Here is a 23,127-nt window from a genome sequence, read left to right on the forward strand (position 1 = left end):
CGTCTGCCAGTCAAATAATGTGGGTCAATGGGAACTTCTTTTATAAGAGTAAATAAAACTTGCTTAGACAAATCCAACTTAAACCCTGCGGCTCGTGACGACACATTGATGTCCTAAGACACGAAACGATCGGAAACCGAACAGTATTTATATCATTTTTACCTCTAAAACACCACTATGTCCAACTGCATTCAGCACTCGCTTAGTGAGGTCTGATCACGCTCTGACAACGGAAGTGATGTCTAGCACTCATTGAAGTATATGCGCGAGACATCACTGCCGTTGTCAGAGCGCGATCAGACCTCACTAAACGAGTGCTGAACGCAGTTGGACATAGTGGTGTATTAGAGGTAAAAATGATATAAATACTGTTCGGTTTCTCGCACAAACCGATGGTTTCGTGTCTTAGGACATCAATGTGTCGTCACGAGCTGCAGGGTTTAATTTTGATTTGTCTAAGCAAGTTTTATTTACTCTTATAAAAGAAGTTCCCATTGACCCACACTATAAGACTGACAGACCACAACGGTTGGAGTTAAAAATCATAATTTGTGTTCTACTGAAGAAACAAAGTCACCTACATCTTGGATGCGCTGGGGGTAAGCAGATTAACATAATCCTATTTTGAGACGGAACTTACCGAACATCCAAAACAATGCTGTGTGCTGAGCAGGGCCGGATTGGGACTCATTTTCAGCCCTGGAGTTTCATGCCTTAGACCGGCCCACTTTAATTCACAACTGACTATATTAAAATAATGTAATTAAAACCTCAGTATATAAGTCTGCAATAGTGCACGGTTCTCTACAGCCTTGTAATTAATAGTATTTTTCAAAAATATATTCAAATACCCATGATAGTACAAATGATAGATGCTAAAAATTTGATATAGAGTTATTTTTATAGTTATAATAATAATTTTAAAATGTTAACCATTGACTAATTCTCTAGCCATCTAGTGGCTGTAGTTAAAAATTCATGTTATTATAATTTTAATTTAATTAAGTGTTTGCTTTCCAGTAGATGGCAGTAATCGTCCACTAAACCCAGGCACATTTTTCATGTCTATCACTATGAATGAAATTTAGAAATGTAGATCTTTATTAAAGTGGATTTAACATAAAATGTTTGGTGCTCCGTCCCCGACTGGAGCAGTCCCCGGAAATGTCTCCGTTTTATAGCTCGTTCAAAATAATCCGCAAATACATTGCAGAAAAGCCCGCCCAACACACAGCAGCCTGTTGGTTATCGGAGCAATCGTGTAGTAATTATATTCACCAACAGAGGGGGCCGTGCAGCTACACTGTCACTGCTACACTTGGTCGCGCGCGCGCCGCTACTTCATGAAGAACGTAACCTGGACCGGAGCAGAGCGCCATTATCATCAATTATCAAAAGAAACATCGTTATTGGTTTCAACTTTTAAGGTAGTAACATACTAACTATTCATGTTAAATTAAAGTAATACGGTTTTGTGTTTTATAACAGGGCATCAACAGGGTGCTGGATTGTTTTGGACAATTTAAACGTCCTCAGTCACAAAGCAGCAATTTCCACACACGTCTTAACTGTATCACGAGGTGAAGGTACACTCAGATATGAATAAATAAAACAATTATAATAAAATAATAATACACTTTCAACTTACTTAGTGCTTAAAATGAGTCTAAAATGCAAAATAATAGTTAAACGTTTAAAAAGTTGTAATTTCTGTACAGCTCATGAAAATGAAAATATTAAATTCAATAATAAATGTTAAAAATATTGTTAATGCCTTTTTATTTATCTTATCTCATATTTATGTTGTTTTAATTTTGTAATGTGATTTTTCAAAATAGTGTAATACTTTTTTTAGTTAGGCCTGGTTAGTAGTGTAATAGTTTTTTGGTGAATTGTATTAAAACCAGACCAAAAATCCTAATAATAAAATTAATTCATAATTATTATTAATGTAATGACATAGGGAACCCTTATTTACCTTTCAAGTTATCTGTACTTAAACATTTAAGTTAATTCAATGAAAAGACCACATTAGGTCAACTCAATTAAATTGAGTTGTTAATTACCCCATTACTCAATTGAACTGAGGGAATCACTTTCCTCAAATCATTTGAGTAGTCTCAACTTATTAGGATTTACAGTGAACAATTAAAAAACAAAAACCTTCCAAAATGTATTGTCCCCGTTTTTTATTAATATTAATAACAAATGAGATTTCGGTGATATTTTGACCACTCAAATAGGAAATGTCCCTGGTTTCCATTTCAGAAATCTGGTCACCTTACCCTATATTTTATTATTTGCCTACTATTATTACGATATGAGTAAGCTGCATACATGCCTTTATCTTTTGCATGTTTTCCCCCTCTTCCTTTTTATTTATTTACGTTACTTAAATCGGCCTCCGGTGGCTTAGACCTTTTGCCTTACCATAATTTAACGTTGTTTTAGAACTTGTCCCACTGTCCCTACAGACGTCACCTCATCCCTTCTTCTCGTATACTTTTGAGTGAGTTGTCTTCTCCGGGCGCACACTCTGAGTCCCTCCTCGTTTTAATTAAACCAAACATGACAAGTGTGAACGCACCCAATTTCTTTTCGACTGATGAAAGAAAGACATGAACATCTTGGATCTTGGATGAGTAAATTATCAGGAAATTTTAATTCTGAAGTGAATTAATCCTTCAAGGGCTCACGCATTTAAAATGGCAGACGACATTGTGGAGACCACCACTTTTTGACACGTCAACTCCCCTTTTCAAGGATACATGGAAAACAGTCGGTCATATCCTCGAATAAATGGTGAGAAATGTTATTCATCATCCAAGACTAGCAAACAGCGTAACATAAAAGGTAAAAGGTATCCATTGTCTTGCTTCCATTGAAGCTGCAGTGAAAAAGACTAGGCGTTGTTTTTATTCCATTATATTGACTTTTAATATAGCATGCTGAGGATATCTGCTGGTTAAAGCCTTGTAAATGCAACACAAACATGTTGTACACTTTAAAACCGCAGCGTTTGAGCTTAGAATAAACAGACCGTTATCGTTCGGTGGTGTAGATGCAAATATAGTTACTGTTATAGTTATCATTCTTGGTGTGAACGGGCCTTTAGAAGATTTGAAATTTTGTACACTTTTATTATGGTGACTTCTTCACTTTTATTGCACAGCGTGGACATTCTTCAAAATATTTATTTTCTTGATCTGCGGAAGAAAGAAATCATACGGGTTTGGAACAACACAGGTGAGTAAATGATTACGGTGACAATCGTTTTTAAGTGGAATGCCCTTTTAATATTGTGTAATGATTCCTTACCATTGTTTTTCCCTCTTGCACCTTAAGCAGTAGGCATCAGGAAAAGCAGATCCATGACTGGATTGTTCTTGACAGGCCACTCAGTGCTTGCTTAACATGATTCAGATCTTTGGCTGAAATGATCAGGGCCAACTCAAGTAAGCAGAGAGGGAGGGGGGCGTTCAAAAAAAAATTCTGAAGATTTCTGAAGTATTTGGATGGCACATTAATTCACAGTTTACATGAACACCTTAATCAGCTACGAAAGCTAACCAATCCATCAGAGTTAATTATCTTAACCCAGTTTAGCTCCCTTTGAAACTTGTTTCAGTTGCTTAGAGACTGTGAATCTGCAGGCGCCGTGCAGAGCAGCAGTTCAGAGGCAGAAACATTACATATTCGCAGTGGTGGACATTAACAAAGTATTTTTTACTTCTTTACTGAGTTTGAGTACATTTAAGTATCTGTACTTTATATACTTTATCTAGTATTTTTATTTTGGAAAACTTTTACTTTGTTATCATACTTTTTACTCCACTACATTTGATAAAAACATTTAGTTCCTCGTTATTTCAATCTGAGGAAATCGCAAGTGTACATAACAATTCACTTAATTGTTCATTCCTGACTCAAAATGTGTAAGAACAGGAAAAAAATACAAAGTTCTGTCATGAAACTCTAGATAGCACAGTCTAATAGGTCCTTTAACTCAGCCTGCTCATAATCACATCGTTATCTAAAGGGCACGGCTGATTGGTTCCTGCTGTATAAGTAGCCAATGAGCTTGTGCGCTCAACCTTCAAATACTTTGGTAGCGCTGTGTTAGCTTCAGAAACCCTCCACCTTCCCCAGCTCCACCTGTATAGATCTGCTATGGCTAATTCATGTTCGATATATTGTACAGCAGCAGCATCTCTTACTTGCTCACAGCAGCTGTCGTGAATGTATTGGCAGTAGCAAGTCCTGTACCGTGAGTGAGTGGAGGCAGGGCTAATTATCATATTCATAGATCTGTGTATATTAAATGAGGCAAGGGTGTAGAGTTACATTCAAGCTATTTTAAGGCATTAAGATTTTTTTTTTTTCACAGGAAAAAAATGATTTTTGATCACCAAAAGTACATACTTAAACATTTTTTTCCTGTTAATGTTTAATATTTAATTTAAAGTCCCCCTGTAGTCAGTCATTTTATTGCTTAAAACTGTTTTGCTTATTTGCAGATCAATAAATATATCATTACCACATCCAATACATGAATCAGTTACTTCTTCATCCACTAATTTTCCTTTTTGTAGGATGGAATAAATGGGCAAAATATATAAACATAGTTTATCAGTTAGTACTTTTTATTTTTAACACAATTAAATGTAAAAGGTAAAAATGAAAAGGAGTACTTGCACTTTTACTGGAGTAATATTTTACTAGGGTATCTGTACTATTACTCGAGTGTACATCGTCCACCACTGCACTTAGTTTTATCACCTGCCTTCACTTGGGATGTTCTACAACATAGCATTACTCAGACAAGAGTACAAATCCAAGAGTAATACAACAAATAGTACTAGCTGGCTTTCAAATAGCTGCCGAAACTTGTAGTGATATAAAAAGTAACTCCATTTACACTTTTACGTGTAACAATGGGAAGCAAAGCTGAGCAGGAAAACTCACACAGAGAACTGACCCATTCACCTGATTTATACCCAGTGACTGCCCCCAGCTGTTCAGATTGCCAGAGCCAAGACTAAGCATGCATGCATAGCTGAATGCTATTTATTGTGAATTCACAACCTTTAGCCAAAAGTGAAGGTGCCAATATGGTTATGTTTAAAATCAAATTCGCAAGCGTTGAACCCCGGGAAGCTGAAGCCATTTCAGACTCCATCAAATCAACACGGACATAACAAATTGAAAGGTTCTCGACGTAACAAAAGGCTCTCTTTGTGAAACGGCGGCCAGCGTACGCATCAAACGGGATGTCCGACCATCCCCTTAAACTAACATACACAAAGAGAGAAAATGAAATAGGAGTGCACAGTAAAATCCCCTTTGTCTCCCTCCAAAGCCGTTCAAAGAGAACAAATTGCCAGAAACTGTTAGATCCAACAGCCAGCGGAAATAATTCACAGCTTCATTGTGTGACTATTAAGGTCTGCAACTGAGGGGCTTCTGTTTCAAAATATTTTGTCAGGCCTTCAGTGAGAGATGAGCAGCACCGTCTGGCACTTTGTGTGCGGCCAGCACAATGACTCATTGTGACAGAAGAGGAAAGTGGGCTTTTGGGGTCTGAAGAGAAGGGATATTAGTCACAACTCCCTGAACTGCCCCAATCTGGGTTCGGCGGGCCGTCTCGGTTCGTTGTGATTAGCACGACCGAAGAACAAACAATGTCAGGAGCTCGTCATGATGACGAGCAGCAACAGGTTTCTACTAATTTATGCCGCAACGGATTGTTCGTTTCAGCTCAAAGTAAACATGTCTGCTGCTCATTTACAACATTATGAAAAGATTCTCATCAGTATCCATGATCATGTGAACTAATGACCTGCTTTAGCACATGAATGTTTGATACTTAAAGCTGCAGTCCGTAACCTTTTTTTAAAAATTATTCAAATCAGTTTTTGAGCAAGTACATAACCAGCCAGTGTTCAAAACCAGCCAGTGTTCTCCTTACCTTAGCCCGATTCACAACAGTAAGCTTGTAATAATGTTTTCTAATTCGAGTGGTACTGGTGGGTTTCCGCAGGAAATTTGAGCATGCCGCTATTCGTCTTTGCGTCATTACCTCACATCTGTTTACATAAAGAAGGAGGCTATATTGCATGTGAGGATGCTGCAGGTGACGGGTCATTTATAGCCTTTTCTCACAGCAGCTGGGATAATTAAACTTATCATTTTGATGGCGGATTGTATGGTATGACAAGATAACTTTAGAGATTAGACTGTACAGAAACTGAAATCTACAAGTAACGCTAATACACACTAAATACATTCACGCAATGCTGGTGTTGTTAACATTAACAATTTGAGAACAAAGTATAACAATAATAATAATTTGCACGGTTTGATGTGATATGAGCTAAGCGATCGTTAGATTTAATCACCACTGGTAGCGCGATTTATTGTTGTTGCGTTTTTTTTCTCCTCAGTTGGTCAGAACAAAAGTGGCAGATTTGTTACTTGTTCAGATGACGTTTTCCGGTTAAAATTCTTATTTTGGTCATACTTTCAAGACTACAATCTGTGATTCCGGAGTACAGTATCCATCGGTGCGGTGACTGACAGCCACACATTCTCCTCAAAACATTAGATTCATCCATGCTGAGGAGCCGTGCCGATGCACAACCCACGTAAAGATGATAATTCCGCAAATAACTGCAATTGCAGGTTTCAAACAGAGATGGCGACAAAGAGGCATAAAAGTCTGCAAAAACTCAACATTATCTACATTATAAAAAAATATGATCCTCTTTACATTTAATGCATTAGGCCATAATATCTTTTGAAAGCATAGTTTAAACAATAATAGAAATTCAGCTCCTAAATAAGATTTGATATTGTTTAGTCAGGACATCAGCCCAATATATTTGTCATCATTTTAAGTGCATACGAGTTATACATAACCAGATCAATATACACGCTACACACATTACAATGCAAAACATTTTCTGCACAGAAGAAAAAAAAAAATCTATTGAAGTAATGACGATGTTGGCTGCTTTGACTTTACAATAAATAGTGTATTTTTTGTTTATCCATGCTACATATATGAGTAGCGTATAACTAAGTACAGTGGAAAAAAATGTGGCCTACATCAACTTTATAAAAGCATTCCGGCCAATAAGCTGTCCACATCATCCTTTGTTTTTTCTCTTATGTACATACATTGGATGCCTGCTAAAATTACATACATCATTTCCTCTTTCAATGATGAGGATTGCTTTAAACCTTTTCTTCCTCATAATTCCAAGCCAAATAGTATATATTCACTTACTTTTCTTACCAAACATGCATTTTTTTTGCAATGCAAGAAAAATAGCTGACCTAAAGGCTTCTGAAAAAAAGAAAGAATTCTGGGACGTCAAACTCATAAAGACTTGCGATAAACTGACTCATAGTAATAAACGAGATCTTTAGACTACCTGCTGCCAGCATCTGGTTTTGTACTACATGCACATTGTGTGAGTGTGGGTGTGTGTGTACTTCTGGTAATAAAATGAGTGTCAGACTGGGATGGCACAGTGTTAGAGCGGGGAGGAGACTAAGAAGTGCAAAGACTGTCCAGCTGTTCAGGGTTTAAGTACTTCACCACTTCCTTGATTCCATCTTCACAGCTCCTAATCTTACTGAAGTCCTTCTGCTTGTCCTCTTCTTCTTTGAACTTTCTCCAAGTGTCTGTGCAAACAGAAAGACAGTTCAATACGGATTGCTTTAGCGTACAGTGTGAAACAGGCCTGTCTGTCTGGCACTTCAACGTTTAAGCTGAAACAGCCAATGCAATGCATCAAGAGTGACTTGCTCAAATAGAAAGAAAATTTCTAAAGAGGAAATAAAAATCTACACATCAGACATTCAATTTCCTTTAGTCTCCTCTACCTTATCATATTTCCTGGCAGCTGAAAAAACCTCTAAGCTCAAAAATAAGTCTCTTTTCATGGTTGTTTAAAACATATATATTAGCAGAGGTATAAATTTACCTTTTATTCATCTCAAATGTTCAGTGTGTTCAATTCAAACTCAATTGTAACTATCAAAATACTCAGTTGAATGTTTAAATATCTCATTTTGCCAACTAATGCAAAACTAGTTTGGTGAAATGAAAAAAAAAAATTGAAACAAACCCTCATCTAATGTGGTCAGCAAGATGTAATTTTCCGGATGCTCGATGAGATCTTTCTTCTGAACGTCTCCTGTCTCCATCAGATGCAAAACACCTGCAAAGATTAGAAGACAAGTTTTAAAGTAATAACACTACAATAATAAAACATCATAAACAGAGCAATTCCAATAGAGTCCTCACACCATCGGTGCTCAGGCACCTAATTCCAGTGCCATAGAGCTAAAATAAGCAACCTTACTTTGCAGCTGAGAGTTGGCAAAGATTTATAAAATTGCATATCTAGGTCAGTGACTAAGAATTTGGATGAAATCTAGTAAAGTGAAAGAATCTTTCTCTCTGTTTTTCCTCTCCAACAATAGGTTGTTCCAGGGCTGATAGAAATAATGTTTAACACTATAATAGTCTGGAATTACCAAACATTATCTATATTATAACTTGTTTAAATCACCAACATCACCTTCAACGGTTTTCCAGACTTGCACCTCCACTTCCGTGGCTCCTTGTCTCTCGATGGCAATCATCCGTACTTTATCTTCCGACTGAGCAGCTGATGAGGTTTCAACTTTATACACCAGGAGACTGTTATTGTCCTGAGCAAGGTAGCACTCCGTCCTGTTGTTCTCTGCTTTGAGCTCTGGAAACACAAGTAAAAAAAAAAAACTGAGAAAACATGAAAGTTTAAATCATTGCACATATGATATCACTGATATGCCTACCTGGACAAATCTTACAGCATTTCCCCTCTATCTTTATGGGATTTTGGCATGGATACTGGTTGGGACACGTGATGCGCCTGCATTCTTGAAAGCCGTCCCTGCAGGTGCACAGAATGCAGTCCAAGACCTTCCCCAGCGCGGGGTGCCACACGTCACCATGAGAATAGGTCTTGCCACTGTACACACAAGCTTAGACAAAGTCAGAAACCCTACATTACTTTGACAGGATATGACTTTATTGGATTTTGATAAGCAATTCCTGACATTTTCAGTCAGTGGTGCATTAAAAGGGCTTTTCATATTGCGCTTAACCCTGGGTTATCGTCGTTCTAAACCCTGCTTTTAAACCCTGGGTAAAGGAACGTTTCACACTTGAGGGGTTTGTGCTGCTTTTTACTCAGGGTTATGAAACCCCATTAAGGAGCAGAGTTAGCATCACTTTTGCAGTATTAACAGTATTAACCCCACATTGCACTGCCATCCGTATAGAACTGGATTAAACATTTTGACTGTTGCAATCCCAATCGGATTTATGACCTATAAAGCTACCTGAATCATAATCACGTACTGTTCGCTGTTGGCCAGCGGAGAACTGGCCCCACCGACAGAGCCTGGTTTCTCCCAAGGTTTTTTTCTCCATTTTTTATCACATGTTTGTCACCTGGTGGAGTTTGGGTTTCTTGCTGCTGTCACCTTTGGCTTGCTTAGTTGGGGACACTTGATATTCAACAATGTTTTTGATCTGCCTGCATTGACACCATTTTATGCGAACTACATTAATAACTATTGATTTTTTTAACAACGGAATGAATACTGAATTTACTTAAGCTGGACAATGGCACCATTTTCTTTAAGAGCTGTTGTGCAGCCAAAATTAATTTACTGTAAAATTATCACTGTAAAGCTGCTTTGACACAATCTGCATTGTAAAAATAAATAAAGGTGACTTGATTTGACATTAAATGATGAGGTTACAGCTAAATGCTTAGCAACAGATAGCCAATCACGTGCCTCATATTCACATGAATAAACAGCAGGCTATGTTTCAGCGTTTGAGGGGAAAAATGTCAAATTGTGACATAGAGAGAAGAGTTATGAATACCCAGGATTAGCTGGGTCAACCCCAGGTTAATAGAGTGCTGCAGGCATGACGTCAAAACCCGGAAGACTAATATGCCAGAGGTTCCCTTAAAAATTTTCTATGGGATTTAATAATGTTTTTTGTTGTTGTTGTTATTTGTTTGTTTTTAAAGTAAAATAAGGTCTGCGGTAAACATAACTTGACGATATTTGGATGTTTTGCTCTACAATGTAAACCGCACACACTTGTACCCCAAACATTCTTATAGTTACTTAGAAAAAATATACATTTTTTAAAAATTAACATAAAAGCTTCAAAATTTGCGACTTCAGTAAGGGTGTATGTAATTTAAGTTGTAAATTGAAGTGAAAGTGACATGACGTGATGTGTGGCCAAGTATGCTGTTCTATACTCAGAATTCGTACTCTGCATTTCACCCATCCAAGTGCACACACACAGTATTGAACACATACACACCGTAAACACACACCCGGAGCTCAGTTGTGGGTAATGAGAATGAAAAGCACTGTTCATTCACACCACCCCACCTACGTTTCCTGCTGGTACTGAGACTCGAACCCGCAACCTCTGGGTTACAAGTCCGACTCTCTAACTATTAGGCCACAACTGCACCCAGCAGAGCAAAACGAATATTGCGTTACAATATTGCGTTACTCCCTAAAAGTTACTTTACTTTTGCATTACTTTTTCTCACCTGGGCTGGGCTTGTTTGTTTGTTTTTTAATAACAACAAAAAGTTTTGACAAATGTTAAAGGTGCCCTAGATTCAAAAATTGAATTTACCTCGGCATAGTTGAATAACAAGAGTTCAGTACATGGAAATGACATACAGTGAGTCTCAAACTCCATTGTTTCCTCCTTCTTATATAAATCTCATTTGTTTAAAAGACCTCCAAAGAACAGTTACGTAACAGTCGGGGTGTACACCCCCAATATCTGCATATGCCAGCCCATGTTCCCAACATTATGAAAGGCATTAGACAAGGGCAGAACGTCTGGATCTGTGCAGAGCTGAATCAACAGACTAGGTAAGCAAGCAAGGACAATAGCAAAAAATGGCAGATGGAGCAATAATAACTGACATGATTCATGATAACATGATATTTTTAGTGATATTTGTAAATTGTCTTTCTAAATGTTTCATTAGCATGTTGCTAATGTATTGTTAAATGTGGTTAAAGTTACCATCGTTTCTTACTGTATTCACGGAGACAAGAGCCGTCGCTATTTTCAATTTTAAACACTTGCAGTCTGTATAATTCATAAACACAACTTCATTCTTTATAAATCTATCCAACAGTGTAGCATTAGCCGTTAGCCACGGAGTATATAGCCTCAAACTCTGTAAACATCAAAATACTTACGCGATTAGACATGCTGCATGATGAACACTTTGTAAAGATCCGTTTTGAGGGTTATATTAGCTGTTTGAACTTTTTTTTATGTTGTTTAAGGCAAGCGTGAGCTCTTGGGGCGTGGAGCACCAGATTTAAAGGGCCACACACCCTGAATCGGCTCATTTCTAATTATGCCCCAAAATAGGCAGTTAAAAAAATGAATAAAAAAAAATCTATGGGGTATTTTGAGCTGAAACTTCACAGACACATTCAGGGGACACCTTAGACTTATATTACATCTTTTAAAAAAAAGTTCTAGGGCACCTTTAAGGGTTTGTGCAATATTCCGAGATTGCCTTTCAGTGTTTTTATTCATTTTGAGAAATACTGAATCTGTTTTTGTGCAAGTGACATGAGTAAATGCTCACATTTAGTCTAGATCTACAATAAGCATCATATTCACATAGCGTACACAACACCTCTGCACTTACAATTTCTCTCAACATGGGGACAGGAGAACTGTCAGTCAATACATGGGAAAATAAAGTAACTTAGATATTTTGTTGTAAATTTAAAAGTAATGCGTTACTTTACTAGTTACTTGAAAAAAGTAATCTGATTACGTAACTCGAATTACTTGTAATGCGACGCCATCCCTGCAGCACTCTATTTCGAGCAATCTGAAACATAAAGCAAGATAACACAGGATTCCATACACCCAGGGTTTAGAATGACCCAGGTTTAACTAGTTCAAGTGTGAAAAGCCCTATTGTTTACCTTTCTGATGTTTGCGCTGCAGAAGAATTTTAACAGTAGTTTCGGCAGCTCCCTTGAGGTGTAGTGTCTGCAGGTTGAGGCCTCTGGGAGACCCCCGCAGTGTCGATGGTGTGGCCCTAACTGAGCGACCCCTGACCTGTTCCGCAGCACACTGATCCACAGAATGCCTCTTGTTTTTCAGGACACATAAAAACAAACGTTGTAACTCTGGACTTGTTTAAATATCATTCTATTAAAGAGTAACATCAATGAGACAATAAAAAACATTTTAAGTAGTACAGTGAGTCTCTTGAAAAAGAAGATACATACAACTCCTCTGTTCAGTTGCTGTCCTCCATCCTCAAATGATGCAGAATTGATATCAATTGCACTTTCTGTTTATTCAAAGTAAACAATGTTATTTTTTTTTTAATCACAATAAGGGGTGGAATTAAAATATAAATACACTAACATCCACTAACCACTAACATCCAATTTCACCCTAAAATAAATACATCTCAGCAGCATTTGCATCCTATAATATAACTGAAATTGGCTACAATTCTTTAAATTGGAAAAAGGAAATTGCAAATATATCGTCACCTTTGCACACCAAGCAGCAAGTGTCCGGGACTGACACTGGTGAGGAGCATGTAATGGGCTGACAGGTTTTCAATGCACAGAATATATTTCCATTCTTTAATGAAAAAGAAGAAAATGTAAAAAAAAAAAAAAAAAACAGCACTGCAACATCAGTGTCTGACAATATTGGACAATTTATTGTGTTAATAATGCTATTTGCTCATTTTTTAAATTGATGCCAAATGAGTCCAGAAAATATCTCAATAACATATGCAACTTATGAAGGAGACATAACCTTTTGAAATGGTACATGATTTCATTTATTGTAATAAAATTTTAACCATAAACCCAAAATTAATGAAGACGTTATTCTTAAAATGCTTAATTTGTTTTTTCTGTGTGTCTGTTCCTGAAACCATGTAGTTATTTGGGTAATGAATTCTCATCTGCAGTTATGACTATGGAAAAAGCATTGTGTTTACTGAGCATTATATTTATATTTCATTTTTAAAGCAGACGCTTTTCTTCAAAATGACTAACATTGCATTCAAAGTATACATGGAACCCATAATCTTGGCATTGCTAGCACTACGCTCTACTGAAATTCTGCATTTTCACCTGTTCTCTCACTCAGTCTTTCAGAACACTATAAAAACTTTAAACGATTTTTAAACTTATTGTGGTTAGATCCCTATGTTCGCAAGAGAGATGAGAGATGTACTATGGTGAATGCAACAACAATGAATGCAAAAACATACTTACAGAGCAAGTGCACATGACGCACTGGTTCGACTGACGGGATGGGAAGAGCTCATGGTTGGCAAAGGTTTCCCCTGTTTGGTAAATGCTTCCATTATACCTACAGGTTTTAATGGGTGCCCGCAGACCAGCAGGAGTTCTGTGCTCATCTGATTATGAGAATAGTCATAATATGCATAAGTCAGACGGTTTAAATAAAAATGTACCAGAATCATGCATATTAATTTATTGAACCACCACATAAAAAATGTGATGCGATACCTGCACAACGAGGGCAACACTGCTGTGAGTTAGTCACTGGATTTTCACATCGCAGCACAGGGCATTTGATGCTGTTGCATTTCACATGACCTAACTGTACATACACCCACATGAGAGTAGACGGAAACACTGAGACATTACACACAGTATGTGCATTTGACAAGTGCATGCACACAATTCATGAATGATCAACTGCATCCTTTAACTAAAAAACTATGGCATTATAAAACTTAAAACAGTAATTAGGCTTAAAAAAGTTGGATACATACTTCTGTGCAAGTACAGCGCATGCAGAACATGAATCCAAAGGGCTCCAAATAGGGATGCCAGCTTTCACCTGGCCTGTATGTCTTCTCTTTAAAAGTGCAAAAAACATCTGACACTGCATGCAACACAAACACATAATCATTTCATTGCTGGGATTTATATCAAGAATGTTTAAATTCCAGAAATATTACATTTTCTGATAAAGCTATAGCTTTAAAAAAAAAAAAAAAACTTGACATTTTTACAGTTTATTTAGCCATTTTACATGGTACTAAGATATTTATTAAAAAGACAAATAAAGAGAAAAAAAAATTAATATTCACTAGAACCTACAAATATATTGAGGGAGAATTAATATATAATTAGCAAACATGGATGGGGAGACCAAAACAACGAATAAATAAAATAAAATAAAATAAAATAAAATAAAATAAAATAAGGTTATTGGATTTTTGTTGTTTTCCTTTAAAAAAATGTCTATAATAATCTCATTGTCTACACATATGTTAATAAAGGATACAATAGACACCTACTTTCATGACTTTAAAAATACTGAAAGCGCCGTTAAAAAGGAACTTGTATTATGTAACTTCATCACAGCATTTTCACAGTCGTATGGCTGGTAGAAGGATGCATCGAAGTGTGATGCCCATTTACTAATAAAATATTCTTTGATGGAATCACTTACTTTTTCCTGGTCGTATTGCCTCTGTTTCACCCTGAACGAAGCATCGAATTATGACCAAAATGAAAAGATGTCTCAAGTAGTTCATTCTTTTCTTCATATTCCAGAAAACTCTGGACATGCACGATTTGTCTTCTCAAACTTCTCCGCACTTTATAACTACGATGGTCTGTGGGAGTTTCTACAGCGCCTCTAGGTTTTTATCAAAAGCGCCTCCTACAGGAAAACCAACTTGTTCGCTGTCTTGTACAAACATTATTTAAACATCTTTACAAACAATGAATGTTTAGTTATGAAAAAAAGTGAACTTCTGGATATTATCAGCAAGCATTTGGATATAAGGATAAAAAAATAAATGAAATCTGATATTGAAATCTGATATTATTCGGATATGTTAAAAAATATATATTTTTAATTTACTAAATAATAAAAGCTTTTATGTAATAAAGATAAAAGCAAGCATGGCACATTTATAAGTAAAATTTTTTAATTATGTAATTATTTTCTGGAGCTGCTTACCTGTTGTTATTGTTAGTCCTATTGTAAATATATTAAAATGAAACGTGTAATGACATTAATATATATATATATATATATATATATATATATATATATATATATATATATATAACCTACTCATTGAGTTCCTACTCATTTAAAATATATATATATATATATATATATATATATATATATATATATATATATATATATAGCATATCAGCATACTGCACATTTGGATTTAATCACATAAATATGCTATTATTCTGATATGTTTATTTAATATTTTTTAATGTATTTTTATACTATTTTTATGTAATAAATAATAAAAGCTTGTATGTAATAAAAATATATATATACCACGGCATAATTACTACATGTAAAATTATGTAAGGGTGTAATAATAATGTTATAAATAATAATAATAATAATAATGTTTTGGGAGCAGCTTATACATTGTTATTGTTAGTCCTGTTGTAAATATATTAACATTAAAATTGACAGTGGTATTATAAAATTACTCAGAGTTCCAGTCAGTTTTTTTAAATTCTTTTCATTTTCATTTCTTTTCTTCACCTTTCAAAACATTAACATTCCATAATGACAAAAGCTAAAATATTTCAGGTAAAAATATGAGATAATTAAAAAAAAAAAAAAAACACTTTCTGCAAATTACCAATCATATATATTTATTTTATTGTGTCAAAACACTCAAAAGACCTAACAATCTAACTCTTGCCATAATAAAATAACCAGTGACCAAATCTTGATATGAAAAAGGCTTCTTTGAGGCAATCCCTAAGGGAATATACTGAATATGAGGTAAAACAAATACCTCTAAAAATGTAAGTTTTCAGCACATGATGAGAATAAATAACCCAAACTCTATATATCTGACAGAAATGACATATACTGTTTATTTGTAATTAATACAAAAAAAATCACAATTTGTCACCATCTCTCCAATATCTTAATAGTGATTAAGTAAGTCTCCAGTAAACTGATTCATGAAAAAGCAGAAAGTAAAGCACCTGTTAGTTTAGATTACATGTCTTCTCAGTCTCAATCTGTGCTGCTTGTTCCACTCTTTTCAAATGGGCCGTCCTGTACTTCCTTTTCATGTCCTTCAGCAAAGTTAGTGCTTCTTCATATTCTCTCTTACAAATATCATTCCCTCCTTTAAGTACATTATCTGGATAGAGAATATATGAAGCTGCATTTAATATTGTTCAATGAGCAAGGCTACATTAAATTTCAATTTATTCATATTAAAAGTAGTTTGGAGGTTTCCTAGATGCCATATCCACAATCATTGCACTGAAGTTCATTTATGCAGCGCAACACACTAGCAATCTGTTAAGTGTTGAAATAATAGAGGAACAGCTGCAGAGCCAAATAGAGCATTTCAAAGTAAACAGTGCCGCACAATCACTATAACATCTCTGCAGTGACCTGCTAGTTAATGATGACATTTATTTGCGTGCTCAGTTGGAAAATATGTCCTCTGAAATAGCATCTCTAGGCTTGACTTGCTTAATTACACTAAGGTTCCATCTTGGTTTTGTCATTTTAATAAATAAGTGTAAGTCAAGCCTGCTATAAAATGACAAAGGAAGCATCTGTTACCTAAGGGAACTTTGCTTATTGTTTTCGTCTCCTTTATTTGGGTGAGAAGTTCCTCAACTTTTTCTCCCTTAGACTTCTTTGGTCCCAAAGGTGGCAGATTTCTAATCTGTGAAAAGAATGTTCCTGCTGTGTTATTCATAAAAGATGACCCAGGATTCAATAATGGCATTAATATCTAATTCGGTTTACATGCTGACTGCACAGTATAGAGCCAATGAATGACCACTGACCCTTTTCTCTCTTTCGGTGTACGGCTTCTGAGGAAGCTCCAGATTTGCTTTAGAATCTCTGTACACAAGCAGGTTCTTGAGCGTGTGCTCCAAAACCCTAACGGCATGTTGAATTCCTGCGTCAAGAGAAATAAATGACAACACAAACAAACAAATCGGCACTGATTCAAACAAAGCAACAGGTCAACCAAAGAGTTTAAGAAAAATTCTTACCAGAAATCTCAGGCATTTCTGGTTCAGATGAGTCATCAAGCAAGATTTCGTAACCAATCAGTTTTTCTGGACATGCTATGGCTTTTTTCATCTCCAGGTTGGTTTCCTTTGCATCCATCCAGCTCTTCTTGGTATTCAGATTCATTTAGGCCATTAATCTAGAAAATGAAATAAAACAAAAAAGTTTTCTAACATGCACATCGCACAAGTCTTGATGTGTAGATTTAGGTACAAAAAATACCTCTGTCACAAAGAACGGCTTCTGCGTTTTGATTCGTCTCAAAGGATGTGTCTGCACTTGTCAAGTCTAAATGCTCCTGGGCCATGGCAATGTCTTCCTCTTCTTCAATGCTTATTTGAGACGATAAGCCAAATACATGCATTAATCCATACTCTGAGGGTAGAGGACTATCTTCTCCAATAATTTTCTTTGGGCAGAGTGGTTCTGTAGCATTTTGATTTGCCACGATCGAAGGAAATTTTGGAACATTTGTAGTTCTCACCTGAAAATGTAAGTGGAAGGTTAAACTGCTTTCTGAAAAGGTTTACTTCAAAAACATTAAAGGTCCCGTTCTTCGTGATCCCATGTTTCAAACTTTAGTTAGTGTGTAATGTTGTTGTTAGAGTATAAATAAAATCTGTAAAATTTTAAAGCTCAAAGTTCAATGCCAAGCGAGATATTTTATTTAACAGAAGTCGCCTACATCGAACGGCCAGTTTGGACTACATCCCTCTACTTCCTTCTTTAATGACGTCACTAAAACAGTTTTTTGACTAACCTCTGCCCACAGGAATACACAAGAGTTGCGTTTGTAGAGTGTGTTTGTCGCCATGTCGTCGAAACGCTGTTATTTTCATCCCGCAGTCCAATCACCGGGTCTGATTCCGGCTCAAATTGATAGGGTAAAATTAAAGACATGTTTACAATAACACTGAGCGCGTGCATCTCCACGTTATGGTAAGAGGCGTGACCTTTCCGGGCAAGGTTCGCTAAGCTGCTGTCGAATCACAACACAGGAACCGCTGGCACAATCAGAACTCGTTACGTATTTCTGAAGGAGGGACTTCATAGAACAAGGAAGTCATCTGCCCGTTTTTATGACAGTGGAAACAGCGGTATACAGATAAGTAAATTATGTGAAAAATACTGTGTTTTTTTACACGCGAAACATGAACACATGTTATATTGCACACTATAAACACAATCAAAGCTTCAAAAAAACACGAAAAACGGGACCTTTAAGTACAAAATACAAACTTCTAAATTTGTGACACCTTTCTTTTAGAATTGACAGGGAGTTTAATATGTCGCTTAATGCGATCCGTTGTCTTTTTTCGTGTTATCTCAATACCCAGCTTGTCCTGAAGAAAACAGGTCAGCATTGGTGGGTCGCCTGTATTGAAAAACACAGATAGAAGATGTGCATTGTGTAAGATTTAGTTCATTTAACACCATAGCAATGAGCCTACTCGAGGATGTGTGAGCTTACCACTTCTCTGTGTTGTCAAGGGGTTTGAGTGAATAACAAGCTCATTGAGCTTTGGAAACAATGCCACAGGCAACAATGCCTCTTCCTCAGCTATCTAGAGGGGAAAAAGTGGCAAATAGCTCTGCTGTCAATGACTTTATTCAGCTGTCTATGTTTGTAGAAAATCAAATGCTTTTTTAACCAGTAGAAAATACACAGACCTCATTGTTGGCCAAATTCAGATGACGAAGTTCTGGAAAAGGCAGACAGAGATCCAAAGAGCCTCTATCCTCCTTTCTCTGATCATCATAGTATTTTAAGGAACCAGAATGCATTTCATGATATGCTTGGTCCTCCTATTGGATATACAGGTTACATTATAAAATGCTGATGAATACCCATGATAAACTGAATATATATATATATATAAACAGGAGACTTCCAATCCTACTTCCAATGTTTTTTCTGGTTTTTGCTGGCTCATAGTGATTTCAGAGACTATTTGGCAAAGAAAGGAAAACATTAACATACAAACAATTTGTTTTCCAACCTAAAATGCTTTTATTATTATTATTATTATTATTATTAAATATACTAACACTTTATCCTCTTGTCATTCATCAGGCTTATGCTCTGTCCGATGCTCTGTGGAATAATGCCTGTCTGGTCATCTTGTAATGTTGCCATTTGTTCTAAGAATGGTACTCCTGAGATATAATTTCCTTGTAGGTTTAGATGACGGAGCCTAAACGCACAAAAAGTAAAGTAAGAAAAACTCATTTAAAAGAGAAAGTGAAAATCACTTAAATGGTTCCTAAACAATAAAATGTCAAACGTGAGCATCGTCATTTTGCATTTTCCTTATTTATTAGTTAACACGTTTATAATTTAAAATCAAAACAGAGCCCTCTAATCACTTAAACACATTAATGTTTACAACACGGGTAATTTCTTGTGCTACAGCACTGTTTCGTTTAAAATTCTAAAAGAACATTTTTGTGGCTGTGCCTCAAGGGGTCAGTCTCCACCAAGAAAAATGAAATAAAATAGACTGATTTGATAGACTACCGAATGTTACTAATAACTGATTGTAATGAGTGCACATTTTGTTTAGAAAATTAGGATTATTGAAATTTTATTCTTGTAAGAGAATAAAAGTATCAAATGCTGGGTGGTATGATGATTTTTGCAAAATAATATTGCTATTTTGGCAAATTATTGTTTTCAGAAAATAAATAAATATGATTCTACTACATTCCCTAATCACCTGCCACATGTAATGCAGGATTAGTTAAATTATCTGTCTTGCTTGGATGAAATGAATTCATTTGAACAACTTCAGAATCTCCAGAGTTATGCCACATATTACTCTAGAAACAGCTTACTAACCTTTGTAAGTTAGCAAGACTCATAAACACTCCTGGAGATGATAATTTGTTGTCATCAAGCATCAATACTTCTAGTTTTTGAAATTGCAAGGAACCCTCTTGTGTGCTTCCTAAGAAAGGAAAAAAGTTATGATAGGGTCATTTTAAACATTAAAAACTAAGCTGAATCTTTGTGTGTAGTTCTTTTACAAAACTCAGGAACTATGGATTCTATGTGTTTATAAATTTAGGCTAAAAGTCACTCGCAAGTCGTGACTAATGGTAAAGCTTTTAAAATAAAGGCTAAGCAAAGCATTTATAAGAACATATGCTGCTTAGATAAAGTCTTTAAGAAACTAAAGTAGTAAACATTTACTTTTCTCCAGGGCAGGTAGAAGGTCCAGCCATATTAAGTGGAAGCATCTGCAGTTGGTTTCCAGTTAGATGGAGCACTTTTAAATGTGCTAACAGGCCTAGATTTAATATACTTTCTCCTGTTATGTTATTAAAAGATAAATCCAAAACCTGTGGGGAAAAAAATAATGTCAAGTTTTTTGATCATCACAATATTCTCAGTGACATCTGCTTTAATCATTTAAGAGCAGAATATGATCACAACCTTAAGCAAACTCACCTCCAATCTCTGGAATTCTTCAGCATGAATCTCAAAGTTATGGAGGCTGTTCAGTGACAGGTCCAATTCCCTCAGTGCAGGAAACCTGCCAAAAGATTCTATGGGGGAAAAAATAAATAAACTAAACTAAATAAACTATACTGTGTGTGTGTATATATAGTCAAATATATATATATATATATATATATATATATATATATATATATATATATATATATATATATATATATAAAATTATTACCTAAAGTTAAATGGTTATCAGAGGCATTTATGTAAGCAATGTTATCAAATTGTTCCAAACCTTCAAGTTTCACCTGTTAAAAAAAAAAGAAAAGTCCTTCTGTGAAATAATGACAGATGTGGCTTAAACCATTGGTTCTCAAACTTTTTGACTCCAAGGCCCTCTACTGTCCACAATAATACCCATAGATAATAATATCCAATATCCAAGTTAATATCTAAAATTTAAGTTGTTTCAGGTTATTTTAAAGCTTGTTTATTTCTTATTTTAAACATTTCAATTCAATTCATTGTCATTGATGCTCTATTGGAAGTTTCCTGAGGCCCCCTGGTTAAGAACCACTGGCTTAAAGGGTTAGTTCACCCGAAAATGAAAATTCTGTCATTTATTACTTACCTTCATGCCGTTCCACACCCGTAAGACCTTCGTCCATAGGGAGGCAATGACACTTCCTCTCCCAAGATCCATAAAGGTACTAAAAACATATTTAAATTGGTTCATGTGAGTACAGTGGTTCAATATTAATATTATAAAGCGACAAGAATATTTTTGGTGCACCAAAAAAACAAAATAACGACTTATTTAGTGATGGCCGATTTCAAAACACTGCTTCAGGAAAGATTTGGAGCATAAATGAATCAGTGTATCGAATCATGATTCAGATTGCGTGTCACACTGCCAACGGCTGAAATCACATGACTATGGTGCTCCGAACAGCAGATTCGATACACTGATTCATTTATGATCCGAAGCTTCATGAAGCAGTGTTTTGAAATCGGCCATCGCTAAATAAGTCATTATTTTGTTTTTTTGCCACACCAAAAATATTCTCGTCGCTTTATAATAATAACATTGAACCACTGTACTCACATGAACCGATTTAAATATGTTTTTAGTACCTTTATGGATCTTGAGAGAGGAAGTGTCATTGCTCCCTATGGAGGCCTCACAGAGCCATCGGATTTCAACTAAAATATCTTAATTTGTGTTCCGAAGATTAACGAAGGTCTTACAGGGTGTGAAATGGCATGAGGGTAAGTAATAAATGACAGAATTTTCATTTTTGGGTGAACTAACCCTTTAAACTAACAAATAAACTTTGAATAATGTGTTTTATACAGGGCTTTACCGTTTGCAAATGCTGGCCACTGATGTTAACAGAACAGAGGTCGGAGGGCTTATCCACACAATGCAGTTTAATCTGAAGTATAGTGGAAGTGTGTGTTCAGTGAGAGATATTGAACATCAGTGTCACAGTGTGACCAAAGAGTGAATTAATAGCAAACAGTTACTAATTCTTAAAGCATTCTTACTAAAAGTTGAGCATCTAAAGTGTTGCTTGCACTTGCTGGTCTTCCCTTTTCATGTTTCCCAGAGTGCACTTCAAAACATGATCCTGAAACATTTTTCCTTTTTGATACTTTCCTCTTCCAATGTATTTCTGTGTGCTACGAGCCAGTGTCCTGCCCCTTTAAAAATAAATATCACAGTGCACTGTTTAATAAATACAACTATTTATTTTAAATGCTAAGAGTTCAGAGGCATGTTTGCCACCATAGTCCAGTAAGAGTTTTTAAAATAAATTAATACTTTTACTCAGCAAGGGCGCATTAAATTGATAAAATAAAAAATGACAGTTGTTAAAATAATTTCAAATAAATGCTGTTCTTTTGAACTTACTATTCATCAAAGAATCCTAAAAAATAAAGCTAATAAGAAATGTTTCTTGAGCACCAAATCAGAATATTAGGATGATTTCTAAAGTATCATGTGACATTGAAGACTGTAATGAGTGATGAAATATTCAGCTTTGCCATCACAGGAATAATAATCACCTTCGTTTCTTGGATGAAAATATGATCTTATTGGGAAACAATTTGAAGGGTAACTTTCTCCATTGTCAAATTTGTAAATCCCCAATCCTGTCATCTCTTTCAGCGAGCTGTTATCTCCTAGACAACAAGTTGTGAACAATTACGCAACAAAATACAGACCAAACAAACAGTTAACCAGAAACGTTAAGATTAAGTACATTTTTGTAACTCTAAAAACGTAACTTACGTTAACTCGGAGCCACTGAGATCCATACTGAATAAACAATACATGAAGTCTGTCTTGGATGGTATCTTAGCAACCGTAGGTAAGCGATATGGGAAATGTAGTGCTCTTACAGCGTTTACTGACTCTGTTGAGATTTTAACTCAATGAATAACTTACAAGTTGAAAATCGTAAATTGATAGAACAAA

The 23,127-nt window shown here is 35.7% G+C and overlaps 1 protein-coding gene and 1 pseudogene across 1 annotated transcript; both read right to left on the reverse strand.

The window, feature by feature from the left end:
- Positions 1-6,839: 6,839 nt before the first annotated feature.
- On the reverse strand, positions 6,840-14,889 carry chrdl2 (chordin-like 2). Its single transcript, XM_048167214.1, has 11 exons — positions 14,603-14,889; positions 13,917-14,029; positions 13,648-13,741; positions 13,390-13,535; positions 12,649-12,742; positions 12,376-12,440; positions 12,067-12,235; positions 8,851-9,039; positions 8,592-8,768; positions 8,136-8,228; positions 6,840-7,689 (listed from the first exon to the last, which is right to left on the reverse strand). The coding sequence occupies exons 1-11, from the start codon at positions 14,718-14,720 to the stop codon at positions 7,556-7,558; spliced, it is 1,392 nt and encodes a 463-aa protein (XP_048023171.1). The 5' UTR covers positions 14,721-14,889; the 3' UTR covers positions 6,840-7,555.
- A 1,103-nt stretch (positions 14,890-15,992) lies between these two features.
- On the reverse strand, positions 15,993-23,086 carry LOC125253133 (annotated as a pseudogene).
- Between the last annotated feature and the right edge of the window lie 41 nt (positions 23,087-23,127).

This window comes from Megalobrama amblycephala, linkage group LG18, assembly GCF_018812025.1.
Source record: "Megalobrama amblycephala isolate DHTTF-2021 linkage group LG18, ASM1881202v1, whole genome shotgun sequence".
Lineage (NCBI taxonomy): Eukaryota > Metazoa > Chordata > Actinopteri > Cypriniformes > Xenocyprididae > Megalobrama > Megalobrama amblycephala.

Excerpts from the sequence above, each read along its gene's own strand:
- chrdl2 (XM_048167214.1), bottom strand. The coding sequence starts at position 14,720 with ATGTCCAGAGTTTTCTGGAATATGAAGAAAAGAATGAACTACTTGAGA. Across the intron at positions 12,743-13,389 it reads GCGTCATGTGCACTTGCTCT|AATGGAAATATATTCTGTGC; the intron begins GTAAGTATGTTT and ends TTTTCATTAAAG. Across the intron at positions 12,236-12,375 it reads AGCAACTGAACAGAGGAGTT|AGGCATTCTGTGGATCAGTG; the intron begins GTATGTATCTTC and ends CTGAAAAACAAG.